Source organism: Aplysia californica, unplaced genomic scaffold (assembly GCF_000002075.1).
Source record: "Aplysia californica isolate F4 #8 unplaced genomic scaffold, AplCal3.0 scaffold00336, whole genome shotgun sequence".
NCBI classification, from domain to species: Eukaryota; Metazoa; Mollusca; class Gastropoda; order Aplysiida; family Aplysiidae; genus Aplysia; species Aplysia californica.
In genome coordinates this window covers 790,950-802,560 of record NW_004797606.1, presented here as the reverse complement: position 1 = coordinate 802,560, position 11,611 = coordinate 790,950, and the positions used below count along the sequence as shown (strand labels likewise).

Genomic DNA, 11,611 nt, shown 5'->3' with positions numbered 1-11,611 from the left:
CGGAAGTCCTCCCGGCAGTAGGCCTACTCTGTGCTAGGCCTAGATCTAGATCTAGTGTGATTTAGATCTAGAATCTATCTCTAGATCTAAATCTAGATCAAGATTCTAGTGCAATTTACAGGAGAGTGCCCTAGATTTTTAGATCTAGAATCTAGAATCTACTCTCATCATCTAGATTAGATCTAGATCTAGATCTAGATCTAGATTAGAAATCTAGGCTAGTCTCTTGGTTCAAGTCTGAACATGAGACAAGATTCACAAATTATAATGGCACGCCAGCAGTAGAGGAGATCTATATCTAGATCTAGATCTAGATATCTAGTCTAGATCTATCTATATTCTAGATCTAGATCTCTAGAGATGTAAATCCAAATTCTTAACAAGTCACAAGCTCTTGAAACCACAATCATAGGCTACTGACTTAAAAGTTAAGTTCTGACTTCAAATAGATCTAGATCTAGATCTAGATCTAGATCTAGATCTAGATCTAGATCTAGATCTATTTGAAGTCAGAACTTAACTTTTAAGTCAGTAGCCTATGATTGTGGTTTCAAGAGCTTGTGACTTGTTAAGAATTTGGATTTACATCTCTAGAGATCTAGATCTAGAATATAGATAGATCTAGACTAGATATCTAGATCTAGATCTAGATATAGATCTCCTCTACTGCTGGCGTGCCATTATAATTTGTGAATCTTGTCTCATGTTCAGACTTGAACCAAGAGACTAGCCTAGATTTCTAATCTAGATCTAGATCTAGATCTAGATCTAATCTAGATGATGAGAGTAGATTCTAGATTCTAGATCTAAAAATCTAGGGCACTCTCCTGTAAATTGCACTAGAATCTTGATCTAGATTTAGATCTAGAGATAGATTCTAGATCTAAATCACACTAGATCTAGATCTAGGCCTAGCACAGAGTAGGCCTACTGCCGGGAGGACTTCCGTAACGAGTGACCACTATGAGACAGAGCAGAATTGAGGGCTTGGGGTAGGGAGTAGGGGTAGGGAGTAGGGGTAGGGTTAGGTCTAGATCTAGATCTAGACCTCTTCTTTATTGTGTTTGATGGGGTGGTCGCTCGTTACGGAAGTCCTTCCTTACTGCCTACTGGATATCGATACTGATTGAAATAGTTGGTATATATCTATATATATTATGGATTATGTTTTATGTTTTATCAGTCGATCTAGCCTACAAAGTGAGCAGTAAAATTTCCGAAGTGTGTACAGACCCGGTAACCGGAAACAAAATCACGAAGTATAGTTAGTATACAGACCCGGTAGGGGAAATGTTTTGTGATTTCGGAAAGTGTCTGCGCCCAGACCCAGTAGATATAGATCTATGTGTGTGTGTGTGTGAGAGAGAGAGAGAGAGAAAGGGGTAGAGATCAGGGGGAATTGTACTTGCAAATATCACATGCCCCAGTTGACAGGGAGGGAACGAGAGAAAGATAAAGTGGGAAAGGGGGAGAAAGAAAGAAAGAGACAAACAAAGAGAAAGAGAAGGCGAGCAATACACTCCGAGGACAGAGAGATTGAGAGACAGAAAATAGAGAAGGTGACTGCTCAATTGAAATTTGATATTGTTCTTTGCTTCAAATTATCTTATTGATTCCTCCTATTCCAAAACGGAGGAAAAGGATGGTTGATCGAAAAGACATCCGCAATCTTCATTTAGGTCTAGGCCTCGAAACTAGATTTATATCTATGATTTATAAATATATCTGTCTGTCTAGATGATCTAGACCTAGGCCATAGATCTAGTAGAACCTAGAAGGTCTACCCTGAGCCAAGATCAAGAATGGGCTGAAACTTTCCGAATCCCAAAAGATTTCCCCTACCGGGTCTATGTGAGGCAGCGTGGTGGAATCAGGCTCTTGTCAATTTTTGGGCATGTAGAGTTATTGGTATCATCGTAAAGCTTGTTCACTTGTGTTTATTTGGATGAAAACAATATCCATTTATCTTGAATACAAGGCGAGATATATTTACGAATGAAGGAGGTGCGGGTCACCTGTTTTCAGAGGTAAAATTAGTGAGAAAATGGCTGCCTAAGATGAGTTATAAGTTTCCTTAGCTTAAGAGTCCGTAGTAACTGAAAATTTACATTTTTTGTGCCTTTAATCAACGTTTTTAAGAAAATTTCACACAGAAATGAGTTCTTTAATGAGTATGAAGGTGTTGAGCCAAAAAACAAAAATTTGATAAAAATTCACTAACCAAAGGAAAAAAAGCAAGTTTCTTCACTTTGATTGTTTTGACGAGAGCCTGATTCCACCCCGCTGCCTCACATATACTTCGTGACTTTGTTCCCGGTTACCGGGTCTGTATACACTCCCTAAAATTTCAATTGATTTTAGCAATGCATGCCCCCCTCATTTGTCCATGATTTGATGTTTTGCAGTCAGGTTTGATAGACTCTCTCCATATCGGCACGCGCATAAAAAGTAATCGTTTAGAACCAGAAGTAATCGTTGGTGGGATCAAAAGTAGTATTTAGTATCCCCTAACGTGACCGCAATTGTACAACAGGAGTGCCAGATCTCTAGACATGCGACTAAACATAGAAAACAACACAAACTGTTTTTAGGCAAGGCCGCAATCTTTTATGTGACGTCAGACCAGGGTACCCCTCCAATCACATGACTAGTCTAAATATAGCCAACCGCATGGCACCAAAGATTCTCTAAGTCTACAAGATATTCAATGGCACGACACTTTGGGTGCAATGTTTTTCCGTTAGTAAGCTGGGCAGCTCCAAATCCAAACTGATGAAGCAAGTGAACTAGCTCTGTAGAAAGGTAGAGTAGCGACAGGGGGGTCAGCACGACAACCCTGTGGTATGAACCAATTAAGAACATGCTTGAACGTTCCCGCGTTTATCAACATCTGGCAACACCCTTTCCTGTGGCTCGAGATCCTTGGCTGGTCGCTAAGGTTGTTTGACTTTGTCACACTGAGGACGTTTACCGGCGTCCTGAATTGAAGGCCTGGACAACAGCAGCTTGGCTAAAAACAGCCCTGAGGGGATTCACCAAATCATGGCTGTTTCTCTACAACCCTAACGTTGTCCTCACAAGTGACAAGCTGAACCCAGCTGCACCTTCACAGAGTCCCCTGTCCCTACCCTCCACTTGTCACCCACCTTGTCTGCCTCTGCCCCATCCAGGACGTCACAAACTCGCCGTCATCGACTCAAGGAAATATTCTCCATGAACTTTAAGCTTGGGGAGGAGAAGGTGGATCTGTACCTCAAGAGGTATGTCAATGGATACGACCTCAAGATCGACCCCGACTACAACATGTGGTCCAGTCTGATGGACAGTATTGAACAACTGGCTCCTCCGATCCCCCAGCCATTAGCAAGAGCCTTGGAACTTCAGACCCCCTCCAGGGAGATGACTATCGACAAGGAGCTCACATTACCGTTATGTTCATATTAAAAAAACTAGGCCGTTAAAAAGCCTCAGCCAACCATGCCACCGTCCATCAGTGGGAATGACTAGAAAGAGATGATACTCACGAAGAAGAGGAAGGCGGAAAAAGAACAACAGCAGAAGGAAGAGAGAAAGAAGCAAAGGGAGCAGAGAAAGATGGAACGGCTAGATAAGCTGAAGACAAAAAGGAACGCGAAAGAGAGAAGGAAAAACAAAGGGAGCAGGCAAAGAAGGAGAAAGAGGAGGAGAAGAAAAGGAGAATTCAGGAGAAGAAGATGAATGCTTTGGTTGTGGCCTCTCAGATGAAGAAAGAGGACGGAGATTCCTCTGACTCAGGAGAAGAGCCGGTGTATGACGACAGCTCCGACGATTGTGAGAACATTGTGGTCGACTTTGCTGTGTGTGGAGCCACCACCGCAGGACAAGTAGTGGGCACCCAGTGCATGCTTTGTGACAAGTGATGGATCGCCAATTGTATCAAACAGATGGACTTAAAGCTGCAGGACAAGACTCAGGAAGACCTGGGTGCCATGGACATTGAGCTCTTTTGCTGTGTTAACTAATCTCCCCATCCCAATTTGTTTCATACAATTAGTGTGAACAATATCTTTGTTTATCCATATGCAATTAGATCCACATGTATCTACTTTGCTGTTCTTATATAATTTAATTCATGATTTTCAAGAGTTATCTAGACTCACTAACAGATTACTGTTTCCATTGTAAGTGTTGGCTTCAGTTATTTTTTGTTTTCTTTCACTTTTGGCTATACACATAAAAACTGAGTGTCTCTTGTGACTCTTAACTCTTGTATAATTTGTAAGAATATTTCCTGCTTTGTGGTTAGAAAATCATACATTAGCCTATAAGATTCATAATAATAAGTTATTAAGGCGTGTTGCGAGACCCACCCTATCCTAGCTCGAAGCCCCTCCATTAAATGTGCCACCCTCAAGCAGGAACGCGCATCCCTACTCATTGTCGCACGCACCCGCCCTCACTTTGCCTCACAAATACCACTACTGAGGGAGATAGGCAAACAAATCACGCATAACGCGCTGGGCCAACGTTACCAGACGAAATTTGCTTCTCATCAGTTATTGTGCGGTTACCTCCACTCTCACCGGGGACTGGCAAGTTCACTTTTTATGCTTAGGGTAGTGCTGACTACCTCCTCTACTCTAGCAAAAAATTCAGAGAGCCAACTTTTGAAGTGTTTTGGTCAGGCAGTCATGGACAGTTTCGGTCAGTATCGGTGAGTTTTGTTAGTGAGTTTTGATAAAAAGAGACATATATCCCTATTCTTGTGTATGGCATGCAGCGCCAGCCCGGTGGCCTAATCCGGTGTATTTACGGGATGTGTTTTGTCAATGGATATAATCTCTAGTGTTTTTCAGTTACAAGCTACGGGAAGCGGCAAACCAACAGCTGACCCACTTGTTTCGTTTTGTTAAAAATTTGGTGACATTCATGTGTAATATTTTTTTAGCTGTAATGGGCTGAGTCAGACACCCCCACATTGCAATAGATGATTTTATTATAAATTGGGCACAAAAAAAGTATAACCCCCAGACATTGCCATTTCAAATTATTATGAAGTAAAAACTATTAAGACAAATCATATACAGTGGTACTCGGATTTAACGAGCTCGGATTCAACGAGATGAGATAGATTCCCCGTTTTTTTTTCCTTCTTTAAAACCAATAAGTATAACCCGGATTCAACGAGCACTTAAATCAGCGAGCTCGGATTCAACGAGGTCGCTTTCAGGGTGAACAGCCCTTGCAGACGTGGCTTCACTCATTTTTCTCCAAGAACGAACTTTATCTATTCCCGGAAACTGTCCACTGCAACTGCATCGTGAACCATTATTCACTTAGCCGATTGCAGTCAGCGGCCTTTTTTCATACCAACACATGCGTTGTTGGCACGAGCACAAGTCTACTCTGTCGTGTGTCGGGGTCGGATGGGCGGCGTGCACACGTGTGGCTGTGTGTGTGTGTCGGGGAGGGGGGGGGGAGGGGTGCACTAGCGGTCCGGGCGTAGAACATCGCAGGTACAAACGCGTCACAGTCTTCTTTTCCCCTCGGCAACTGATCATTATTACACAATGATAAGCCAGTCTTGACGTAGATCTTCGTAATGAATTGTGCGCTTGTCTATGAAATCAAAAGTTGCCCTTATGCCAGGCTCTACACAGCAACACAACTTTGTGGTAAACAATCGAGATGACACAGGAGTGCGTTTGAACGAATCTGTCTTTTTTTCACACAGCTCATAATATGCAGGCATTTCAGGCACTACTTGTGACTTCTCTTTATACATTACTTGCTCAGTGCCTGTAATTATCTACACAAAACCTCATGTTTGCTATAACAAACACTCGGATTCAACGAGATTTTAGGTCTGGCCTGGCGACCTCGTTGAATCCGAGTTCCACTGTATATATGCAGTTTTCCTTTTTTTTTATGAGGGCATTTCTTTCTTTTTTTTGTTGCGTTAAAAAAAAATTATGATAGGTTTCACAGTCTTTTTATGGTTTAACGATTCAATATACCCCAAAACTGTCAGTCTACAATGGTTGTTTGGTGAAAAATAGATCAGGCTCAAGTGGGGTAGTGCTTTAACTTTAACCCTCCATGTGTGTCATCTGCACATATATTATCTACTGCATCTTTTTCCATAGTTGAACCTCTCTTTTGGATCTTTCCTCCACTTTTGAAATTCAAATCACCAAACCATCTATGGTATAATGCTTTGAGGGTTACCCCCATGAACCCAACCGCATGCCTTTGCTTGACAACTTTCACACTTTTGTGCTCTGAAAATCCACTCATCATTCATGTCCACACACAAGATCTGGTCTCAGGTTGGGAATTTTGAAAGGGGGGGGGGTGAGGGAAGGGAGCAGGGTGCAATGGGTTAAATATATTATTCTTATTTTGCCAGCCTGAATAAAATTTTGAAAACATTGTGATCTTTTTAATACTGTTGAGATTGCTAAAAAACTGGAGTCTGTAGAACTGTTTAGAAAGTTTCATCATGTCAACCTCTTCAGTAACTACAATCTGAACTGCATGGGGATGCGTTGTGCTTTCTCATTGTTTTTGCCAGCTTGTTTTACACTTTGCAGTCACTTGGAACTATACTGCGCCAGTGAAAATTATCCGTTACGGTCAGCGCCAGGTGTGCGTCAGGCTCGAGAAGTCTGTTGCAGTCACTCTTCTGGCTTGGTGACCAGATGGGGTCTTTTGTACTGCTGGCTGTGTGACTCCAAAGTGTTAAACTGCCTAACAGTCACACAGAATAGACTCAAAAGTCGATCAGAGCACTATGATGTACTGTACTGTACTTTGTGCCAGACAAGTTTGGAGGCCCAGTGCTAGTGATGTCATGAATCACGTTATGTGCTGTGCAAGTCCTTCATGTGTGTGCAAGTATGTGAACTTGCCTTGCAGTGACAATAGGTCATGATCCACAGAAGATTATCCAGTGTTTTCGCCATCTTAGTGTTAGTATACACAGTCTGTAGTGTGTAGTTCTAAGCCTTTTGATGTGTGTGATAAATGTAGGCCTCTTTCTGTCTTGCATTCTCATGTCTCTTTCTTCACTTTTGCTCTCTTGTACAGAGGAAGTGGAAGACTTAGTGATTTTTATAGCTGTGGAGTTGCACGTATATATAGAGATGAAAAATTGACAACTCAGCCCTCAAAATGTTTTTCAGTTAAAAACAGAAGCATTTTGTCTATTGGTAGTTTTCTTACAAAGAAGTGGAAGAAAAAGATCTTTGATTCTAGTTGGGTTGGGTTTTTTTTCAGATTACTGTTACTGTTATTTTTCATTTAACCGTTTTCAGTTTAAGCCATCTCCACTGTATCAGGTGATTACATTCGTGCTGCTACTGAATTCAATTTGTATGTTCATTTTTTGCAGACACTAATGGCAACGACAAAGCTGACTGGAGGTCACACTTCATCCGTGTTGTGTGTGGGCACTCAGAGACAGTCAGGCCAGATAGTGTCAGGGGCTGAGGACGGCGACCTGTGTTTGTGGTCTCGTGAGGGGCAGGTGGTCACCAAAGTCACTCGTCCCGACTCGGAGTGCACGTCTGCTATCTTCTCCAAAGACAACCCTAACATTGTGTACGCTGCCTTTGGACAGGAAGTTTTGCTGCTTGATATCACAAGAGCTCAGGAGCCCATCTTTGTCTTCCAGTCAAATCAGGAGGAGGTGAATCAGTTAGCTCTGGACTCGAAAGAGCAGTTCTTAGCTGCATGTGATGACAGTGGTGAGATCAAAGTATACGGTCTGCAAGACCGCAAAGTTTTCAAAACGCTCCGTCATAAGCATACCAACATCTGCTCTGCTGTCAGTTTCCGACCAGGGAAGCAATGGGAAATTGTCTCAGGGGGTCTCGACTGCCGTTTAGTACACTGGGACTTCTCCAAACCGAAGTGTCTGAATCAGTTCAACATGCAAGAATTGTATGCTACACCCGGTGACTCCCCTCATATGATTAATCCTCCCTTTGTGCACCATATTGCGAGCTCCCCTAGTGGCAGTACTTTTGCCTGTGCTCTGGAGAATGGACAACTGCCTCTTTTGAATGCTTCTCATAAAAACCTTCAGCCTAAGCATGCCCTATTTGCCCACACTCAAGGGGTGTCTCAGGTCCAGTTTCTCAACGAAGACAACATTGTCTCAGCTGGCAATGATTCTTGCATCGTCCACTGGGACTTGTCTAAGGCAGCTCTTTATCAGCCTGATGCTGTGGTCACAAATGGAGATAGCCACGGCGCTACTGCTAACCCTGAAGAAGAAAAGAACTTGGCCATCACTGAACTTTGCAAAGTTCGCTCTTTTTCACATCCGTGCAAGGTCAATTGGATGGCCCTGAGTGTGACAGAGGCTGAGCAGAAATTGTTTGTGGCTGATCAGACCCCTGACATCTCTGTCTTAACTTTATAGTGATTATAGGTTAAAAGCATATTTCCTATTTTTAGAAGTTCAGTATGGCATAACCTTGTGTAATGAAAGCTATTGACACTGATATTGCACACCCTTATCTTTTTTCCCCATCACTCCTTCATCTCAATGCATAAATATTGAAAGCAGGGAATGACTTATGAACGGATATAAAAGGAAAAGAAAAAATATGGCAGTGGCTCAAGGGTTTTTAAGAAGAGAGATTACAAACATATGTTATAATAAGGGGGATTGGTTACTGCTATCTCCTTTTTGTGACTGGTCTACTTATTTTTTATGAGCTGGCCATATATCACTTCAACGTGAATTATTGTCTGAGAAACTTTTATTCATGTAAGGTGTGGTTTTTTTTAAATGTTGTGTTTGGCCCAAACATTGACACATGATGTATCCTTTGGTTCTCTCTCCAAAATCCTGTACTTTTATCCTGAACTTGTCACTCTGAACGAGGTATTAACTTCTTCAATGTCGAATTTTGTTCCCTTTTCCCTGTGATCATGCTTTAGACATATTAATTATGTATTCAGCTGCTTCTGGAAGCATTTAATTTTTTATTTTTTTTTCTTCTCTTCTATTTAATGCTACCTAGAGCTTTTTATTTTAGCTTAACAGATTTGTTTTTTTTTACTTGAAGTATGAAGTTGTTGCCAGTGTCATTTGAGTCCTGTTTTGATCTGTCAAAATGGTCATGCCCCAAGAAACTGACTGTAGTTTTTGTGTAGCATCTGTGAATTGTAGATCTATGGCCTCTCAGGAGTTTGTCTGATTGTTTGGAGATGTTGATACCAGTACTAATGTTTTGCCTGCAGTGATAGCAGTGTTGTATGTTTATGTTCCCTGTTCCATCTCTTGCTTGTCTTTTGGAAAATGAGTGATCATGTGATCATACTTACTTTTTGTTTCTCATTCACTTTTTTTGTTGGGGGGGGGGGGGGGGGGGAGCGAAGAGAGGGGAAAGCATTTTCATTATATTTCTCGTAAAACTTATGTAAACATCATCCCAGAATGACCAGCATCTGTGGTTCAGTGGTTAGGCCTTTCGCATGCAGAAGATCATCTAAGTTTGATTTCCATGCATGGAAATGTTTGTCGAGTATCTTAGTCTTTCTACTGGAAAGGTGTGTCCCTCTCCGCCTGGAGTGGCGTTGACTGGCAGGGTCAAAGCCCTCCTCTTAAATTTTCTAAATTGTGTCGAAGGGGGCATAGAAATTGAGGAAATGAAACTTCATTGACCCTTCGAAGCGTGTTATCAGGGATGCCAAATGTCCGGGTTTTTTTCATCTGTTGGAATAAGGGAGAGGTGAGAGGGAATATGTTTTTGTTTGCTCATTTAAAAGCTTTACAAGGTTCGGTTTAGATGAGATGTGATGCTCTGCTCATTTTCAGGGTTTTTTTTTGAAAATCATTTGGCACCCCTGTGTACTATGTATGTGACGTGCAATTGTTTTAGGTTTTTTTCAATAGAAGAAGTCTATCAGCAAGGAAGCTTGTTGTGTTTATCTACTTATCATTTCTTATAAAGCCATCTGCTATACTTTGGTATTCGAAAATCATGATCCCTTGAGCTATTCATGGTGTGACTATTGAATATTTTGGTAGTAAGGAATACTTCTTTTAGGCATGATAGAACTTGTGGGTGCCACTTATCACTTTGTCTCTTAATCATCAAATATAAAGTATTTCTGTATTTATCTCAGTGACTCTTGAATAATATGTGAGGCATTGTGGAGATATCAGGCACTCGTCAAAATATTGAAATTGAAAAACCAGTTTTTTCCACTAGTTTGGAAATTTTTATTGCGATAATTTTTGGCTCAGCTCTTTTCTGTCCATTTAAAGACACATTTTTATGTAGATTCTACTGAAAAATGTTGGTTAAAGGCACAAAAATGTAAATTTGCATTTTCCAAGGGCACTTAAGCTTTTGGAAGTCACCTTTTTTTGGTTGGTAATTTTCTTACTAATTTTGTCTTTGACACCAGGCTACCCCCAACCTCTTCAATCACAAATACGTGTATCTCAACTTCTATTCAAGATAGATGGGTTGGTTTTTTTCATTGAAAACAGGGCAATTAAATAAGCTTTCAGATGAAACCAATAACTCCACATACCCAAAGATTGACAAGTGCCTGATTCCACCACTTCGTGACGCATCAAGAATTGATGAGCACCTGATTCCACAGCGTTGTGACCCATACCCTATTTTACGATGGGTTGAGAAAAATTAAAATGAGATGTTAATCAGTTATCTTGAAAAAATCACTGTATTCGAATGGCTCTGTCAGGTGGAGTGGAACAAGCACATCTCAAGTAAAAACCCTTGCATAAATCATAAAGAAAAATACTCTGAGGTGGTTCCAGGGTTGACACTATTGTTGGCGACTTCTAATTAAAAATATTAATTATATATTGAATTTGACCATTGATTGGATTTATAATTCTTCAACCCCCATCCCCTCCTCTCATTTACATCTGTTGATGCCCTAAACATTAGCTACACTATTTAATTAGTGAAAATGAAATGTTTTGAGAATGTTTACTGTTTTGTTTTAAGTGTGAAGTGCATAAAGAGTATGCTGAGTTGTTTTTTACCTATTTATATCCAATGGAAGGATAACGAAATGAGCATATATGATTATGAAGCTAAGAAAAAGTGGGCATATGTAACTCCATAATGTTAATCATAGATTTGTTATTTTATTATGTGCATTTAAAAAATTAAATCTTTTGGTATTCATAACAGTCAAACTGTATCCCCTGAGTTGATTTATTGTGTGTGCTGTTATAATTTTCTGTGTGTGTTCTGTTATAATTTATTGTGTGTGCAGATATAATTTATTTTGTGTTTTGTTATAACTTATTGTGTATGCTGTTATAATTTATTGTGTGCTCTCTAGCTATGTTCTGTCGTCTGCTTTCGTCTCCTCTTACTGCCCTCTTGGTTTCTTTATCGTTGTATTTTTACAGGTTGCGTTTGTGCTCTCTGATGGTTCCTGAGTTTTTAGGTGTTCAATCTTGTAAAGGTTTCAGATTACAGGGAGTGGGGTTGTTTGGGAGTTCAAGGAAGGCGTCCTCTCTCGGAGATCTCATGTCTTGCCTTTTATATTTTTTGTGAATATGTGCCGTAGTGTGTGTAGGTTAATGCGTGCCCGTGTGCTTGTGTGTGTGTGTGTATATATATATATA

At 40.7% G+C, this 11,611-nt stretch overlaps 1 protein-coding gene across 1 annotated transcript; it reads left to right on the top strand.

The window, feature by feature from the left end:
* Nucleotides 1-7,375: 7,375 nt before the first annotated feature.
* LOC101860907 (WD repeat-containing protein 53) lies at nucleotides 7,376-11,173 on the top strand (the record flags this gene model as incomplete). Its single annotated transcript, XM_005102729.2, is given in 1 exon segment — nucleotides 7,376-11,173. A coding segment is annotated over 1 exon segment (1,029 nt). The 3' UTR covers nucleotides 8,408-11,173.
* Nucleotides 11,174-11,611: the final 438 nt, after the last annotated feature.